Genomic DNA, 20,321 nt, shown 5'->3' on the forward strand with positions numbered 1-20,321 from the left:
TTCTTACTTTGGATACCAAAAGCAAATTGAAGTTTTTCTGACTGAATGAACCTTAAGAAGTATTTGCATAATTAGACATAGCTAGAAAATTTCTACTGCTAAATATTTAATACATAAACTAATTTTTTAAAAATCAGTAAGTACTTTGAAGCAGTATATTCCAAATAGTCATTCCATTAAAAATGTCCATCTCTGTTTATATTAATTTTTTGACTATTTGGATTAGAAAGGAAGCTTAATGGTTTCCTTTGATGTTCTCTTTTTAATTATAGACTGAAAGCTAAAATACTCCCCAAAATGCTACTCATACCTTTTAGTTAGCCTGATAAAATAACTCAAGTTCTTCAAAACAAAAGGCATGCTAAACATCCAACATGTAGATCAAGGAACAACTTTAGCTCTAAATTGTCAAACTGGTTCCATAGAATAGTTTTAACAATAGAGCATAACAGATATCTTTTTCAAAGGATCACTTTCTGTTTCCTTGCGACTTTTTTTTCCTTCCCACAAGGAAATTAACATACTACTAAATGCTGGTATTTTAAAAAATGGTAACTTGAGGTAGCAGCCAGTCAACATTAGCATTGAAGACTTCAGTCCTGAGCCCTTCTTGCAAGTTCCATACGTGTTTTATGCAATAGTTCATATGCACTTACTTAAATTAGGATTTTATAATTTGTAATACCATTTTCAGATTTTGGATACAGGTTTTGAAAAAAACTTCCCTCATTGCCCAAACTCCATAGTATTTTACAAACATGTTCTCAGCACAAGAGAAGTCCTAGTTAAAAAAAAAAAAAAAGTCTAATGCTTCACTCTACAGATCAAATTGCAAATCTTCCTTACTTGGTTAGGGAAGTAAGTAATATCACTTTTTCAGTGATATTGCTATCAACAGCGACACTTTTTTATTTGCGTAATTCTAGGCTAGTGTGAGGAAGGCATTCAAAATCGAGCCCAGACAATGGATTCTTTCGTGCTCTTTTAACTCCTCATACAGTAACTCTGTGTTGGTATCTTAATCTGTGAATAGATCCAGTGATTTCACAACAGTAAGGTTTTACCCTACAGGAGCTGACTTTGAAATGTTTTAATAACACTAACGTTCACACGGCACAGAAACAGCACTTACATTACGAATTAACAAGTCCTAGCTGGGAGTGGAATCACGAATGTAATCTGAACAATACTGAAACTACGTGACAAACTTTCTTCTGCTTCTGAGAAGCAGTAAGCTTCTGAGGTGCTGGCAGAAACATTTCTTCTTCATTCTGAAAACCCTTCATTGGATGGATTTTGAGAAGACAGTTTTCTGACAGCAAAGATGGTTAAGCAGATACTGCCGTAGGTAAGCTCTATGTATCAAATTTCTTACATCCTGCCATTTCTTCGTAAGTGTGATTGATGTGCAGAAACAATGTATGTCCAATAGATTTTTGTTTGAAACTTGTAAGCTATAGTAACTGCAATTCACCTTAGTAAATACACATATTCACAGCTAAAGCTCATTTTTAGGCTCGCCTTAAATAGGAAGCTGGGATTTAAAGTTTAGGTATTTCATTTATTTAATGCAAGCCAACTTACATACAGTCCATGTCAGGACACAGTGAGAGTATAGCCAGCAGTTTGAGAGAAGTGACTATTCCCCTTCATTTGGCACTTGTGAGATCACCGCATTCCCACAGCTCAGGAGTGTTGCTATTGTGCTTTACTCAGCGCACTCTTTCCAACTTAAAAAACCCTCTTGCTACTCCTAACATTTTTTGAGTTGTCAGTACAAAAAAGACATTGACAGACTGGAGTGAATCCACCGGATGGCCAGTAAAATAATCACAGGCTGAGGCACATAATGTTCAAAGACAGGCTGAGGGTTTGTTCAGCCTTAGAGAAGACAAGTCTCAAGGAGATCTAACTACTGTCTACACCTATCAGAAGGTGCCCTTGCTCTTGCTAGGCCCAGAGTCGTTTGATACAAGTTGGAACACTGGAAGCTCTGACTCGGTGCAAGGAAATTTTGTTTTACTATGAGGATCGTCAAATACTGGAACAGGCTGCCTGGAGAGGGTTTTGTGGAGTATCAAGGATTAACCTCAAGGAAAACCTCTAACCTTGGTACCTTTTCTTGGGAGTAACACTCCCAAGCAGCAGCACTGCTCAGTGAATCAAGTCCTCTAACTGTGCACTGCGTAGACATCCCCTTGGTCCTCGTCTTGTCAGTTACACCTAGGAGACAGCATCAGGCACACAGCAGATTTCTGAGTGCATCCTGTTGATGGATTTTATGAACCTGGACTCTAGCAGAAGGACAGCAACGGACCTGGAGTTATTCCTCACTTCATCTGGTTGGTAAGAGAGTTTTTGAAAAGGTTACTGAGTACAGAACCAAACAAACTCAGCAGTTGTTACCTTTACTTTTCAGCCCTGTAAATAAAAACGCAATCTTTCGTTTTGCTTTAGAGCAAATATGTAAATACTGCATGCATCCTTACACCTGCCCTGGCAATCGGCACATCCACATCGCCTGATACGGAACAGCAAAAGTCAGTCTGGGGACTGGAACACTAGGAAGCAGGGTAAGGCGTGCACAACAGCTCAGACCCGGCAGAAACACCTTTTTGAATGCCAGGCAGCACTAAAGCTGTCGCCTCCGGAACAAGCAACACGCGGCCGACACAGCACGAAACGCCCGCAGCGGGCCAGCAGGCCGCCTCGCCTCGCCTCGCCTCGGCCGCCCGCGGCGCGGAGGCCGGAGCGCGGAGCGCGGAGCCGAGCGGGGCGGAGCCGGCGCCCGCAGGTGCGGCAGCGGGGCCGGGCCCGGCGCCCCGGCGGCGGCGGGGCGCTGCGAGGAGCGCCTCCCTCGGCGGCGGGGGAGGGAGGAGGCGGCGGCGGCGGCCGGGCCGCCCCCCGCCCCGCTCCCGCTCCGTCCCCGCGACATGCGGGGGGCGCCGCCGCCGGCGCCTCCAAACTTTCGGCGGGGCGCAGCGGGCGGCGGCCGGGCGGGCTGGTGCGCCGCGGCCTCTGCCCGCGGGAAGAGGCGGCGGTCGCCAGGGAGGAGAGAGCCGCCCCGGTGAGTCGGGGAGGGGAGGGGAAGCGGGCGGGGGCCGGGGGCCGCTCGGCGCCGGGGCAAGCGGGCGCCGTGCCCCGCCAGCCGCCCCTCTGCGGGGCGCGGATGCTGCCGCGCTCCGCCCGCGGAGCCCGGCTGCCGTGGCAGCGCCTTGCCGTGCGGACGGGCGGCAGCAGGGAGGAAGGGGCTCCGCGGGAGCGGGCAGGGCCCCGCGGCGCCCCGGCACGGCAGGGAGCGGGACCCGGCGAGACGCGCTTGCCTACACCTGCACCTCGAGCAACTCCAAGCCCTTCCCCGCTGCAGGCACTGCGGTCGTGATAGAAATGCTGCTTGTTAATGTAATCACGTATTTTGCCCTTTTTGCTTACTTGCTCTCAGAACCATTACAAGTCCTCTGCGGTCTTTCCCGCCCAGAAAGTTAGATGCAATCTGATGCTCACCCCTAAGGACCTGACTATTGGAAAGAATTTGAAAAACAGTGCTGTGCAATATGCAAGGTGTGCAAATAAATGCCATCAGCTGGAGAGTTTCTACTAAGAAAGAACAGAGAGGGTCCTGCCAAATACTACCTGAGGTTTTACATGTTACCTCAGTTCTCCTCAGTACTCTGAAAGAGGCTGATTCTTTGCCCACCTAAACTGTCCCACTGACAGTGTCCAATTTGTCCAATCTATTTCATCTCTTACCCACTCCCCATCTCATCTCTGCTTGAGCTCTAAAACCTGGTTGTCCTTCTTTCCTCTCCCAGTTTTGCTTTATTTACAGGATCCAAACACCTTCCAACAACACAAACAGGGCAGCAACAAACAAAACAACTGGCAGAATAAAAGAAGGCTTTCCTAAATAAGGGAGTGGAGGTAGGCATCAGGGACTGGAGAAACGGGTGAAAATATTTTCAGAAAGAAAGGGATGCTATGTTATTTTGCTGAGTTCCATCATCCTCCCTAGATTCACAGCAAAGCAGTGAAATTTGCCCTCCCTCTCACCCTTCTACTATGTTGTGTAAACATGGCCCGTTCCTATTTTACAATGAAAAAATTATGAGATTTTGGGGCAGCTGACAGTCCTGGGATCTCACCAAGTCTCTAACCTAATAATATACAACCCAATTCTTGGTTGTAGGTAAACAGTTTGAAGGAAAAAGCAGATGCAGAAGTGCTCTTAAGTTCTGCATAGCCTTGGCTGTGCAAATTGTCATGGATCTCTTTCTTACATTTTTAACTTGATATGGACTAAAGGTGTGTTGATAAGAGATTCAGTCCTGCCATCCTTTTTTAGGCTAGTAGTGGATGACTGATGACATTACGAAAGATGGCAGGATGAGTTTCTATGAAGAGCTGACACATCTCAGTTACATATCTGTAACTACACAGTGTTAAACGTCTTAAGGCTTACACTGATAACTGTACAGTAAAAGTAAACTAAAACAGCATAGCATAATTTTAGCCTGGGGAAAATTGCCTTTCAGTTCATGTAGTTGATCTGTTGCTTTTGAGAAAAGGGGCTTGTGCTGAGAAGTTTTTTTGCAACGTTGTGTGGGATGCAAGCATAACAGAGAGGGCTCAGTCACCCACTGGGAGACAACACTGGTGTCTGAACCTTAATTTAGTAGCCAATCACAAATGCAGGTGCAAATGTATAGACCACGCAACTCAGGAAATCAAATAAAAGGATGCCATTGATACATGTCAATGGTGATAAGAGGTAGGGATGATAATCTACAGTAAAGTGAATCTGATGTTTTTAAAAAAAGACATATGAAGCCATAGGTATACTGTTTCTTTAGGCAGACCTGAGCTTGAGGTCAGCTAAGTTGTGAGTAATGCCTAATGGCAAGGAAGTGATATTTCTTCTCTAGTCTTGCCTTCCTTAAGGAGCGTATGAATGGAAATGTGGAGTTAATAATTCAGTTTTGGCCTCCCCTTCAGCGACAAATAATGACGTCTTCTCGATGAGCCCACTGTGTCCTGACAATCTTCTGTTTAGTATTTTCACAGCTCAAGTCAAGGAGTCACCAGGTGCAGGGTACTATCACTTAGCATGGCACCCAAAGTCTGGGCAGCGTACAGGGGATAGACACATATTTTGCATAGGATTGAAGTCCAAGTCAAAAATTAGCTGTAAAACATCCATGTATCTACTCAAGCCTATTGAAGTCTTAGGTCAGCGTAAGTTAGCTGAGCAGAATTTGGCTCGGCCTGTGTAGGGAGGCAACAAAATGTGATTTTTATGCCAGTGGTGAAATTCTTACTGATCTCAGTAGAAGAATGATTTGCCCTTCTCTATGACTGCAGTTAGAAATGAATCCTTGATTGGCAGCTTCTGAGGAGCTATGTTTTTTCAAACACAGCACACAAAAAATATTATTTATAACTGTTTATAAACATGAATTGTTTCATGAGTTCATTTCAGAGCAGATTGGTTTAACAGTCATTTCAGAGAACTGCTATTATTTCCATTCAACTAGAGTGGTATTTTTGTTTGCCTTGTGGCACTTTCTTAATAGAAGGTTTCTTGAAGGAAGACCTAAGTAATAAGTTCTCTAGCATTAAGGATGGGTATAAACCTACAAGAATTTAGTAACTATTTAAAGGAAACACTTTCCATTAAGGAAAAACTGGAAGATTATTGTACTAATAACAGTCTGGATGGTGCCATGTAGAATTCCCATAGGAATTAATGGAAGTTTTGTGCTAAATCAGCAGCAGTTTTAGTTACTGGATTGTGGAAAAGGATATGCTGCCCAGCAGGATCTTAATCCTTCTGCATTTACTTAGACAAACTTTATCTTTGAAATGCTTTTGAAATCTGTCCCAATTTTCAGCAGGAGTCGTGCCTGAATAATATTACAGGATTGGGCTTCAAATGTAAGGGCAATAGAATTTGAATATATTAAGACGGATCTTCTCTTAATCCTGAGATGTAGAATGTGAGTTAGAGGAGGAAAGAGCTCTAGCTTTAGCCCATTACTTCTTGTCTTAGCCGCTGTATGACTGATTTATTTACGTGCTCTTGTATCGTTTTGTTTTTCAGGCACAGCTCTACCGATTAGACCAGGCTGCTGCAAGGATGGGGCCCCTTGCAGCAACAGGCGAAGAAAACCAGACAGATGAAATGAAAATGGAGTTGTACACCAGGCTGTACTTGCCAAGATTTACCACACCACTCAATGAATTGGCTCTTGACCCTAAACCAGAACTGAAGGACAGCACCACGCTGGTTGAAGTGCAGATCATCCTCATCTTTGCTTACTGTTCCATCATCCTGTTGGGAGTGATTGGGAACTCCCTTGTGATCCACGTGATCATCAAGTTCAAAAGCATGCGCACAGTGACAAACTTCTTCATTGCCAACTTGGCTGTGGCTGATCTGCTGGTGAATACATTGTGCCTGCCCTTCACGTTAGTTTACACACTGTTGGGTGAATGGAAGCTGGGCCCAGTCTTGTGCCACCTGGTGCCTTATGCCCAGGCTCTTGCTGTGCATGTGTCTACTGTCACTTTGACTGTGATTGCTTTGGATCGGCATCGCTGCATCGTCTACCACTTGGAAAGCAAAATTTCCAAGCGGATCAGCTTCCTCATCATAGGAGTAGCTTGGGCAGTCAGTGCCTTGTTAGCAAGTCCTCTGGCCATCTTCCGTGAGTACTCGCTGATTGAGATCATTCCGGACTTCAAGATTGTGGTCTGCTCTGAAAAGTGGCCAGGGGAGGGGCAGCTTAACTACGGCACCATCTACAGTGTCTCCATGCTTCTGATCCAGTACGTGCTGCCTTTGGCAGTTATCTCCTATGCTTACACCCGTATTTGGACCAAACTCAAGAACCACGTTAGTCCCGGGGCAGGGAATGACCACTACCACCACCGCCGACAGAAAACCACCAAGATGCTGGTGTGTGTGGTTGTGGTGTTTGCTGTCAGCTGGCTGCCCTTTCACACCTTCCAACTGGTCAGTGATATCGACAGTCAGGTGTTAGACCTGAAAGAGTACAAACTGATCTACACAGTGTTTCATGTCATTGCCATGTGCTCAACCTTTGCTAACCCCCTTCTCTACGGCTGGATGAATAACAACTACAGGACGGCCTTCCTCACGGCTTTCCAGTGCGAACAGCGTTTGGACTCCATTCACCCTGAAGTATCAGCAGCTTTCAAAGCCAGGAAGAAACTAGAAGCAAAGAAGAATAATTTCCCTGGAGACTCTTTCACACAACCTACCAACGTCTAAGATACCTGACTTTAAAGAAGAAATGAATATATTCTGGACAAAGTTCTAAGTCCCTTTTGACCCATGCATTTTTAATACATAGTTTTAATCATAAATGGTGAAATAAAACTAGCAGGAAAGTCAAGGCAGGTGGTATGATTCAAGGGGAGTTGACTGACATCAACAATATGTAACTATACAACTCCAAAGAAATAGAAAGGAGAGACTTTGTTTATGGCTCTCTCTAACATGGTACGGGGGATTCCCCCCCACTCCCATCCCTCACATCTCTTTTTGCCATTTTTTGCCACAGGAAGACAAACAGCTGAATTGTAACATGAAAGTACTGCTGGTGGGAGCAGGAAACTTTGGTATTGCATGGAGGGGAACAGGAGAACAGAACAGGAGAGAGATTGGATGTGGAGAACACGGAGAACAGAAGTCTGAGAGAGGAACAAAGCGTATCTGGAGAAAATGGACTACACTGGTTAAAGCTCACACTTCTCAGACCCTCCCTCTCCCATAAGTATGCTTTGCGAAGCAAAAGAAATTAAGAAGAGAAATATGTTACTGATTTTGACTCGTACTGAAATACTTCAAACCAGAACATTCTAAATGGATTGCGGAGAAAAAAAGATAAAAGAATTAGATTCAATGTAAAGAAAGGTAAAGTCTCTACCTAAATCAAAATGTGGGTTTAGGTCAATGAAGTTGAGGAAAAAAATCATTCCTTATAAAGTTATGCTGGTGAGAAAAGTACAAGTCTGTGCCCTGATCACTGATTCCCTGCAGATCCACACCTTTCATTATGCATTTGCAACAGCTCACTAACACAACACTTCAAAGCGGCATTTGAGGGCATGCAGGGGATGCAGGCTCAGGTCTTCCGTGAGCACTTCGTAAACTGACAGAACTGCCAATATTTTAATTTTTAGGCCCTGCTTAAATGTCTAAGGTATTATTAACTCCACAGGCTTTGAACTGTTGCTGCTTTCTCCTTGGATAATAGAACAGGAGATAATTTTGCTCCTCTGGAACGCTGCTAGATGGTAATGTGCTTTTCCTTGTTGTGGTTTTATGTCACACACACACCTCGTCTCGGAGCTTTTCCCATCCTTAGTGTTTGTAAAAATTAAGAACATCTGAATGAGTATAACTTAATAACAGCATGTTGGATTCATGTGATAACTTACTAGTTATTCTGCATGCTGTAGTTAACAGTTAAATTCCTTTTTTTGCTCAGGTATAAAATTTTAATCTGTTTACTGTGTTGTACGCAGCAATGTTCAACTTTTCTGTGTCCTTGTTTAGCCTCTTTAAACTCTTTAAAGAGATGAAGAAAATTTCAATCCATGTTTATTCTAAGCTGCCCTGTTGCTGATGTAGAATAAAAATAAGTGTGATAGTTCCACTTAGAGACTTTTTTCATAGCTGCATTTTGTTTTAACTGCCTCATTTTTTCTGTTTCTCACTGTTCCTAAATTCATTTTGTACTCTCTTACAAATTAGAAAACAACCAAACTCTAGTACTAAAGTTAGTAATATAATGGCGTCAGATCTTTATCAAGTGAAGAAATTCATCTTTGTGTGTGAGGTGTCTTGCCATCAATCTTTAAATTTCCATGAAATCATTTGGACTTGGATTTTCACAAACGGGCAAAGGCAAGAGAGTTAGCTAGTGTTTACTCAAGCAAGCAAAAGTATCCATCATTTTTAAACAGTTCTACAAAAATAGATTAATTCTCCACCACGTGCTTTCGTATTGTCCACAAGTTATTTTTGTCTGAGTATTAATAATATCCAAAATGTAAGCTCAAAACGGTTACGGGTGAGGAAGGATTACTGAAGTGTCCAATTATTATGGACATCAATCATATGTATCAGTTACAGTTGCCTCTAAATGCTCCATCAAAAATACATTAAAATATATGTCCTTATTTTTCCATAAATAGCCTCTTTTATTTAAAAGAAGAAAAAAACCCTCCCCAAACTTCCAATTATAAGTTCTGTTTCAAATCTTTTAAGCATGTTAGAGTGTGGTATATAGACAGTTTTGAAGTAACCATGACAGTGTGTGTTAAAGCTACAATTGCAGGGCTGATTCTCAATTTTTAAGGCTGCTTTACATCATCCTGTGTAAAATGATTAATTACAAATTATGTTTCAGTCTATTTCATGGTATCTTTATTTTACTGCTTACTGAGCTTTCTCTGCAGCCATCGTGTTGAGCCAAAGTTGGCTGCACTAATTTACTACATTGCTTTCCACTATGTCTATGTCATGTGGAGCTAGTACCTGGGTCTGCACCTGCATTAGGGTCTCACACACCTCAGCACAGTGCCCCACTGGCATGGGGTGGATTTGCCCTTGGGCACTTGAGAATAGGATCTACAAGAGCCAGCGTGCAGAGCCTGCTGCTAACCATCCTCACTGCTAGGGGCAGTACCTGCATGAACACACAGCTACCTGCACTGGGGTTCACTTTAGTACCTCCTCCTGTTGTAGGAAAATTAGGCACTCTCTCATCAAAAGCAGTGATATGGGAATGTTCCTCAGAATTCCCCAAAATCCTACTGTCAGAAGGATGTGGAAACAGAGGGTTAGTCCTCATTTCTTCCTAAGTTAAAATGAACCTATAAGCAGGCTCTAACCACTGGACTGACGTGTGTGCAGAGGATTCCTTCAGTTCCATCTATGAAGGTGGTTCTGCTTTGCCTGAAATAGGAATCAGAATCCAGGTCTCCCCATTCTCACATCAGTGCTTTAATTAACAATTGACTAACAAGTCATCCTTTTCCCATTGAATTGATACAAGTTTTATAAAAAACTAAAGAAAATCCGCAATAATTCTCATTTAAGAATATGCACGTAGGTGGTGGGAGACCCAAGATACAATGTCATCTCTGATTCAGACCAAGAATTTGAACCAACATGCCTCAATTATCAGGCAAATGAACTAGCCACCATGCTGCAGCATCTCCTGAGGTAGATTACTACCTCAGCACCTCCTCTTAAAGCTGTTCTATTTAACCTTTCAGTCAACAAGTAATTCAACATTTAGTACCATAATTTTGTAGCCTGGTAGTTATGATATTTGCCTGGCACTTGGATTCCAGGCCGAGGAAATCAAAACATGTATAGACAGAATTTAACTTGGGCCCGCCATGAGTACATGAGTACTTCTACTATTAAGATACTGAGTTGCAGGCAGGTGGAAAGCAAGCGAAGCAGCACCATGCTAATCTCTGGAGGGGTCTTACTCTGGACTTTCAGAGTACGTCTGTGGTTTGCACATACAAGGGATACCTATCTACCATACAAATCCCATCAGATGTAACCTAGCACCTCAGCTCCTCAGCATTTAGTTAGTTCTGGGCCTGCCTGGAAGAACACATTCTGATGCCTTGTGAATTGTACTGGCGGAAATATAAGTGCTCCAGGCTTAGGCAGCAGCAGAGCAGGGGTACTGAACTCTGGGTGGGTACAAGCCAGCCCTAGCCTGGAGGCAGAAGAGCTGCACTCATGTACTCTGCTAAAGCTCTTACAGGTTGCCTCAGAGGAAGGCATAACAACTTGCGCACAGCACCATGCACACAGCCCCACGCTACTTCTGCTCTAGTGCTAACAGTCATGCAGCCTGTTCAAGGCTACAAGTGGAGATGCAGATGCAGTCCTGAGTGAGTTTTGCCCAGGGTCTTACGGGAGGCCAGTGGAGCTAGGTTTCTGAAGACAGTGCTGAATCCTCTCAGCTAGCATTATGAGTAAAGAGTCTCTACTGAGAATTGTAATCTCCATATAGTGAGAAAAATTACGTTTGTGAGTATAAGCAACTACAATAGAGGGGTTAGGTATGCACAGCAAATGGATTTATATACTTACATATTTGTATATACATTGTATTGCAGAGCTGTGCAAAAACTGTTTGGTAGGGCTAAGTTTGTTGGAAATTATTGTCCATTGACATGTAGTTGTTATAATCACGTCTCATACAAAATGTGTAACGGAAATACAGACATTGCCAAAATATTGTTAAGTTAAATTACACCAAGAGTAATAACTGAATGAAAAATTATCTGCGTCATATCTGTCAGACCCCAAAAGAACCAGTAAGTTCACAGATTTGTACAATCCATTATCTCGCTGCTTAGTTTCTAAACTACATCAGGGACTTTTCTTGTATTAATCCAGACAGTGACCTTAAGGGATAAATTTTGTCTTGGTATCCTTCAGTTATTTACCTGATACTGTCATTATAAATGCCACTTCACAATTAGAGAGCTAATTACAAGTTCTTTGCCCTAAGAAATTAGGAGATATGTATGTAAATCCATGTAGGGTCAGTGTTGTTGAAGACAAAGGCCATATTTTTAACGCTGCATTGTAAATGATTATTTATTCAGTCAATAGTGATGTTCATTTCTCATCTTCATGTTGTAAAAAGTATTAAATTGAATGTTATTTAAAGAGAAAATATGAAGGTAGTGAGGTAATGTGAAACTGCTAAAACTGCACCTCTAGGAAATACGAAATGGAGAATGAATAGACATTTCAAGAAGAAAGAAAGAGGAAGCAAGAACAGGGCTATTGAGGACTTAACTGATTTAAGAACTTTTCCTTTTTCTCTAAGTCTGGGCAGAGAGAGAAACGTGTTAAAATCAAACTAGGGCAAATGAAGACACAGATCAATTGTATGCACAAGGACAGTGCTATCTGGGGAAACTGAGGAACCTGGAGGAGAAATTCCTCTAATAATTTGAGCCTTGAAAATCAGGACATGTTCTCAAGCAAGTAAATCTGTGTCTGTATATTACTCTGAATCATTCCTTTCGCTTAAATGCAATATATGTAAACAGCTCGCTACTGATAATTTATCAGAAGCAATGGATGTATTATTAATTCCAATCAGCACATGGGATGAATAAAGCATGCATACTCCTCAGAATATCATTTCAAATGGGGATATATGAAAAAATTGGTATTTGGGCTATAACCTTTCCCCTCTCGGACTTCACTGAGCTGTTTTGCAAGGAAGAGAGCATCCAGCTATAGAATTTAAAGATCATGGAATAACATATCTGATAGTGGAGGCACACTTCAGTTTGAAAAAATCATAATTTTTTTTGCTGGTACTGCATAAAAGAAACAGATCATAGTTTGCCTCTCAGACTGGGAGCTGAATTTGCAAAACTGGAGTTTATATGAAACGGACTTGTATTTGTATATTGAGCAACTCTCATACATACAATAATCAAGGAACCTACAATTTCATGTATACATGATCTTTTCAACAGTGGAAACTATGGTTGAACATACAGGGCCAAGCTATTTCCAGCCCTTCAAGGCTGACAGAAAACAAAACAGGTCTGGGGCAATTCTCCCATTTACTGCCATCCTCACAAATTACAGCTCTTTGTACTCAATCAAACTTCAAAGTCTGTTGCTAGCACTGTGACTTTTTCATTTATTTAAGGTAAGGGAGATGGTGAAACAGCTAGCATACTTACACTTCACACTGGATCAGAACAAGTGTAACTTAGCGGAGGAAAGCCACAGTTCCACAGCATTACTCACTGAAAGTACAAGCTAAAGAAGATACACCCTTCCCCAATGGGTTGTGAGGACTGCTCCGGCAGCTAGGCTTGGAGAAATGTGAATCCATTTTTCCTTGCTTTAAATCAGTGCTGCACACTGTATTTGGAAGTATTTCTTCCCAGTTATACTCGTGTGGGTGACTCCACAAAGCATAAGCGCGTAGATGCCACGTGTCTACAGCCTCTCAAGTTCAACATAATTCAGTTTCTCAAACTCAAAGAGAGCTCACATTAAGTGTCCACAGATACCCTTGTACTGATTGCATACCTCCACTGAAAACTGCATAATAGTGTAGGAACTAAGATAGCTTTAGATTAGTTAGTCTGGGCTAGTAACACTGTAGCTGCAGCAGAGGTCCCTTTGGGCTGATTCACCCTGCATGCATTAGTGCTAGTTTAAAGCTAGCTCAGGTTCCTCCCAACAGTCTCTAGTCCTGACGTGCTCAGAGACAACAAACGCCAATGGCCGCTTCCGAATATGTGACATGAGTGCTGGTAAACCCGGCCACTTCAGCAGTACATGCCTTTTCCATGCCCCCTTCAGCAGTCCTTCTTGTAACAGAAATGAACTGACGGAGAGATCCACAGGGAAGAATATTTTACGCGTAAGAAGCAATAATGTGCTTGTACTTACAAAAACACTGTCTGACAGATGGTTATGCCAAAATACAAATACTTTAAGACAGAGCTGGAGGCAGCCATGGTGGTGTGGGACTGTGCAGCAGCAAAACGTCTTTTCTGTCACCACAGCATGAAGCATATGCTTCTTTTGGCAGTGCTAGTAGGAGCGGGCAGCACAAACTTCCTTCCCCAGAAAAGTTGCCTCTGATTTAAAATGCAGTATTCCATACCCAGATTTCTCTTACGGGATATGAAGTCTTTGTCATTAATTACTGAGTTTATCTGCTCCCACAGTCAATCAAATGTCCCGCCAGGTTTCTGTAGACCCTCTGGACACATCTATTTGACAGAAAGATGAATTCCTTGTTTTTGCATAAAAATCCAATGATGCAAAAAAATATATATAGTATTACAAACTTCACACTTTGTAATGTAATCTTCTCTCTCTCTAGCAGAGGAGCTAAAGATTTCTTAATGCTCAATGGGGGTTCATTTGAAACTGTGAAGGACTAAAAAAACTGCAGGAGCATTTCCTGAGTATGGAGATCTACCTCTGCTTGCGTAGAACCACACAGGAATTTGCGTTTGCCTGCATTATTGAGGCTTAAAACAACATAACTGCTAGCTGATTATTTGGAAATTAGACCATAAAATAGGGTTATAAAAATGAAGTATTAACATGAACATCACACTTTGAGATAATTACATCATTGCTTTTAAGAGGCAAACAAACAAATGAATAAAAAGATTTCATACCTTAGATTACAGGCATGCTTTATAATGAAAGCTAAAGACTGCAGATTTTTTTAATTAAAATATAAATTGGCTTTATCCATTTTCTTAGGATTTTTTTTTCAGATAAAGCTCAGCAAAAAGCTTAACTCCACTAGATTAATTTACTAAACCCAGCAGTCTTTTCCTGTAATAAAACCTTACTAACCTTATTAAATGCACTGTTTATGGAAACAAACAGTTCGTGGTGAAACTTCCACTTTAATTACTGGAATAATACTGTGGAAAACAATGAAGATCCTATAAGAAATCCCTACGTTAGTATTGACTTTAACTGTGGGGACTGTATTTCACCCTAATGCTTCACAATTTTTCCATCTGTCTCTTCATCTCTGGCTCTTGTTTCTCAAAGATCTGACACTATCTCAGAACTGAAATATTTTGCTCAGAAATCCTAACTAGGGTACTCTGGGGATACCCTCTTTCCTACCACTTTTAGGAGCAGCTCTAACAATTCTTAAACTTATATAGTGCTTTTTCTTCCAAAGATATCAAGGCCCTTAGCAAAAGAAAAGGAGCATTACTATCCCTGTACTGGAGATGGGAAAATTAGGGCACAGACAAAAAAAAATGGATTGCTGGGTATCACATGGGCCATGTCTACTGCCAGTGGCAGTGTCTGTGCGTGGGCTCAGATGGCTGAAATCTGAAGGCTTCCACACTCTCTGTAGGAACAGGCTGGGAGTCCCTCAGATTACAATTGTTTTGCTAAATAAAACAAGAATAGAAAGTGAATCTGAGCAGCATGCTGCTGATAGTCCACACTGCTTAATTAGCATGCTCCCTGGCACTGTTTTGGACTGTGCTGACTAGCACTCTCCCAGAGTAAGCTTATGCACATGTGCAGCAGATTGTTCCCAACAGATAGCATGGACAAGACTAGCAGGGTTCTCTCACTGTCCTTAAACATTGTACCATCGCTGCACCCTCAAACGTGCCCTCAGTGCCACAACTCAGGGCATATAGCACACACCCACAGGCTCATGCTAAAAAACCCCTCTCTGATGGGCTGCAACACAGCTCCCACATGATTCCAGAGCCTCTGAAGTAAAAAAATATACAAAAAATAGTAACAATGTCTGAGGGCCACAGGGACACCGCATGAGATGCAGAGGAAAGCTAAGGTTGGCAGGAGCCTGCCAATCTACGCTATCTGACCACACAGCCAGAAGAACAGTGCATCACCTAGTTTTACTGAGCTCTAGCCTCCGCGTCTGAACTGTGTGTGAAGGAAATTCTCCATTCTTCTACAGAATAAGCGAATGTGTTGGCAGCAAGTATGACCTGGTACATTGTTCCTGAGTACTATAGTCAAGCCTCAACCTAAATTGACAGTATAGATGTAGCTGCTGTGAACAAATAGCAGAGCAAATACCAGGCCCGTGTAGCTCTGTGAAAGCAGAAATATGAAAACCCAAAGTATTTCTAACCTGCTCCCTATATGGCCAGTCTGACTCACTATTGTTCTTACTGTTTATTTACCTTGCTGAGCTACTAGAAGAGGTAGGAATTATATATATATATAACACAAACACACAGACACACATGTAAAACTGCATATATTTTTACATACATATATGTAAAAATATACACAGTTCTATACATAAAAATATATAAATTTATGTTTATATATGTACATATACCTGCAGCTACACACACACACACAGACACACACACACAGACACACACACACACACGCACACACGCATACACATCAAAGTGAGGTCTCAGCCCCAAAGGGCCTAAAGTCTAAGTTCTGTGTAAGATTAGAGATAACTGTTATATGCAATAGAAGGACAGGGCAACACAAAGAAATATGGAGCTTGTATTAGTTAGTATGATATACAGGGATGACAATATGCTAGCTGAGTTACTGGCTATTGCTGCTTCTGTTGGTGACTGGAAGAATGTCAGCCAGTAAGGAAGCACAGTTTATGGTTTCTGGTGTAGAGATACTACACGAGTCTGCTTAAGCCAGAGGAATAATTGCAATAACAAGCAGAACTAGAAATGAAGAAAGGGTTAGAATATAACAAAGACAAGCTTAATGTGAACAGAAAGTTTTCTTCCTTGAAAGTTGAAATTTAATTGTTAGCACATTTAACTGGAAGGGAGAAAAAGGAAAGGAAAATAACTCACTTCATTCAGGAATCTCATTTTTACTTGCTTAATTTGCTTAGAAGAAGCAAAAGGGCTGCTATCCAAGCTTTGTGTATAACTGATTAGCAGGACATGAACTGTGAGGAAAAATAATGCCCTCTCTAACTGCTGTTCAAAAGCCTAGGCTTGAAATACATGCTACAAAATGTCTGCTGTTTAATCAATCACATTCATCAACCTTTCCCTTTTAGTACTTGTTCAGCTTATGCTATGAATGCTGATTTTAAACATCACAAGAAGTTGGCTTCCTGACTCTCTAGTTAGCTGGAAACCCCAACAGTGTCTTGGCATATTCTTGATAAACTATAGAATCACAGAATGAATAGTTGGGGTTGGAAGTGACCTCTGGAGATCATCTGGTCCCACCTCCTGCTCAAGCTGTACCTATCAAGCTACATCTATCTAATATCTCTCAAAATCACTTCTTCCAGCTGTAAGATCAGGCATAACTTCTTCTGACCTTACTTTGTGTTTATTACCTTTGATGTCCCTGACAAACTCTTAACACATTTCATAATCTCTGTTACATACATATGATACAGCTCATTTCTGACTTCTCTGAATTTCCTATAGTAGGGCATAGCTGTTTGAATCCATACAGAAAATCAAATCCTTTATTTTTGTTGCTTAGTTTACTACATCTCTGAGATAGAATATGACTGCTGCCAGAAATTTTCTATATTTCTATGAAATTGTATATATGGGCTGTATTGTGTACTAGCTTAGTACTCTTACAGGATACTAGTCTTTGACATTCTGGCTGCATAATACTTACCTTGATTTATACATAAAATACCCCACACCAGCAACTACTTAAATCATTATCTATGCAAAGAATGATAATTTTGCACCTATAAAGCAGCAGAAAGAGCTGCTTGATGGAACAAGAAGGCAGAATGAGGCAGTCCAGACCACTCATGTTTCCTGACAGTCTTGAAAGACTCTGAGCTTTGAGTCAGTGTTCTGCTGATCTATTTTGTCCTGTTATATAGAATATTGCTTGTCCCTTCTGGTGCATATGGACACTCATTGCATATGGGTTCTAACATTGAATGGGTAGGTTCCAACTGAACCAAATGCACAGACTTTTACATGTGATGCTGACTGTATTATAGCGGCTTTGAAGTACTCTTCCTTTACTTTCCCTTGCCCTTCTCCCCACCGAGTGTGCTATGAGATTTTCCCCTTGAGACCTATGAATGACAGCCTTTCATGGACTGTTTTACAGCTCTATGTCTTTGCAAATCCAAAACAAACGAAAATTTAAACAGCGGGGAACAGCCACCAGTGCAAACAGAACTACAACTCTATCATAGCAGGGCATTCTATTTAAAGAGAATCAAATGCTGACTCATCAAAGGAAAAGAGGTAAAATGGGGAAAGTCAGAGCACTGATTCCTTTTTTTGTTCTTTACTTATGTTGATATTTTCAGGTCAGATACTGCATCTGTGTTTCTCCACTGAAGTTCTACCTATCCAGTATTACAGCTGCTGAGAGGCAAAAGAAGATTAAAGGGGTAAATCATCATCAATTTCCAATGTATACAGACTGAACTGTACTTTTAATCTTGGTACCACAGGATGTCTAATTCTTGGTTTTGGTGCCCATATGTGAACTTCTGCAAGCAGAAGTGCTTAGGGCTGAACTCTGATGGATGACTACCAGCTTCTGTTACCAAAAAGAGTTAAGGGACTTAGGAGGGTAAATTTCTTTTAACATTGATGCTGGACATAGGCTTCTAAATCACTAGACTCTTTCAAAAATCTCCCCATAAGCAATTTCATACCTTCGTATACATATTTAGCTCACATACTCTGCTCTCCTGCTCTTGCTTGAAAGGATAGCATCTGACTGAAATTTCATGGGACCCATCCCGTTGCTCTGACTGAAGAAGGCCAAGTAATGGGCCTTCCTTTTACTTGGCTACTTTGCAGCCCAAAGCAAGCATATATGCTCTCAGGCACAGGCTGGAGCACTCTCAGGACGGAAAACTTGCAGACAGTTCATGTATCCTTGGTCCGGTTCGGGTTCATGCTATGTAGTTGCAGCAAATCTGAGAATGACTAGGCCTGCTTACAGCCCAGTGCATCCGCAGGTATCCCTAGAGTTCGAGCTACTATCAGGCTAGTATCTAGCAAAGTCAATAGAAAGCATGCAGTTTGTTGAGTTTGCCACTCTTCTTTCCTTACAGTGGAACCTACACTTTACGATGTCACTGAAGAGTGACTTTTAGCAGTGTGTTTGGCAAAAGTGGGCATCTTCTGTTTCTCCACTGGTGTTTTAGAGACCATGTATTTGTCTGTAGCACATGTTAAGAAACTCATCAGCATATTCCTCATAAAAAGTATGATAGGCAGGATGGCCTCCTCATATGGCAAGGCTTTTTTAGCTCTCCTTCATTTCCTGAGGCACTTTACTGATCACTCCTGGATACTTCCCTTCTTGGCTCTCACTAAGGTCAGGCTTTAACTTTCAGAAATCACTTAGGTGGCTTAGGTCAGTAGGCAAGATAGTTCTCACCCTTCCTCTCCACCTCCTCCTCCAGAAGGATGTTGCTGACTCATTTTCAAAACAAACCTGTTCAAAACATGGAATTGATTTTCTTCAAAATACCGTGAAATTGGTTTAGCAATTAAAAAAAGCCCAACAGAGGTAACATTTGAAATATGGCTGTATGAATAATTTTTAATAATGTCTGAGACTCACGTATAGCCACACTTAGAGTCTCATCCTTTCAGAGGCTGCTGAGAACCCTTGCCTACTGCAGATACTCATTTTCTCACTAGACTAGGATTTGGAGCAGACAACTGAAAGCTCATCCTGATTAGAAACAGCCTACTTTCATGATGCAACTTTAAAGAAGAACAAACCCACATGAGGGGAATTGCCTAACAGATTTTGAAAATATGCTGTTTTTTCTTTTTAATTAACACAGACAGCTACATTGATTTGTGTAATTGCTAATATTAAAGTATGATCCTAGGTAGTGTTCCTAGTATATTTTTAAAATTTGACTGCAGGACTGGTAAAGGGGAGATGTAGGCTATAAAGGCACAGATGTGTTCCTATAGCCTATGATCTCGAAAACACTTAATGCAGACTCTGCTAGAGCTGAACACTGGCACCTAGCAACTCAGGAGTACTTCAATTCTAACGTACTTTGGCAAGTATTTTATTCAGATGAGCAGCATGCCACTTCAGGTCATGATTGGATTGTGAATCCTTGCTGAAGATGTCTACCGAGCTCTCCAAAGGCTGTGTGCCTGTAACATTACACCAGATCAAAATATTTATTTTGAAGGGAATGTAAGACAAGCCTGATGTCTTACTATTTTATTTTATGCTCGCTTATTGTGTCATGTATAGTAAAAAAGTGTTAGTTAACCTAAGACAAAGACTTTACCCTTTTTCTTCTGAGATGCTTAATTTTTGGAGGATGTCAAAAAAGCTGGGCATTGGCAAATGTATCTGAAGAACATGCTAACTAGGAATGAATTACTGGGAAAGAAGGAAAAGTGCTTCTCATTTATCAATTTGTATTATGCATTCTTTTGCTGGCACATAAAATAGCTGAACACTCATGTTCACCACTTTCAGAAGCAGAACACAAACAAAAAGAATAACATGTCTTCTGAACTTACGACCAGATTCTCAGCTCCCATAAATTAGGTCAGTGTAGTTCTACTACACTTCATAACACTAAGCCAATTTATATCACATGGTGGCACCAGTCTTAAGAACTCTCCGTTTCACGCACACAATTTTAGGTAGAGGCTATAAAAAGAAATGGACTATGTTAGGGCTATAATACATCTTTTCCATATGTCCTACTTTTCTGTTATGGGAGCTGTGCTTGGATGGATTACTGGTAAATAACAACTCGTGT

General features: G+C 41.5%; 1 protein-coding gene across 2 annotated transcripts; it reads left to right on the forward strand.

Moving 5' to 3' along the window:
* Positions 1–2,948: 2,948 nt before the first annotated feature.
* On the forward strand, positions 2,949–8,687 carry NPY2R (neuropeptide Y receptor Y2). 2 transcript variants are annotated; one of them, XM_068942360.1, is made up of 3 exons: positions 2,956–3,067; positions 3,813–3,921; positions 6,098–8,687. In XM_068942360.1, the coding sequence occupies exon 3, from the start codon at positions 6,134–6,136 to the stop codon at positions 7,289–7,291; it is 1,158 nt and encodes a 385-aa protein (XP_068798461.1). In that variant the 5' UTR covers positions 2,956–3,067; positions 3,813–3,921; positions 6,098–6,133; the 3' UTR covers positions 7,292–8,687. The 2 variants fall into 2 exon arrangements, with proteins under 2 accessions (XP_068798462.1, XP_068798461.1); XM_068942361.1 differs by lacking the exon at positions 3,813–3,921 and having other exon boundaries at positions 2,949–3,067.
* Positions 8,688–20,321: the final 11,634 nt, after the last annotated feature.

This window comes from Struthio camelus, chromosome 4, assembly GCF_040807025.1.
Source record: "Struthio camelus isolate bStrCam1 chromosome 4, bStrCam1.hap1, whole genome shotgun sequence".
Classification (NCBI taxonomy): Eukaryota; Metazoa; Chordata; class Aves; order Struthioniformes; family Struthionidae; genus Struthio; species Struthio camelus.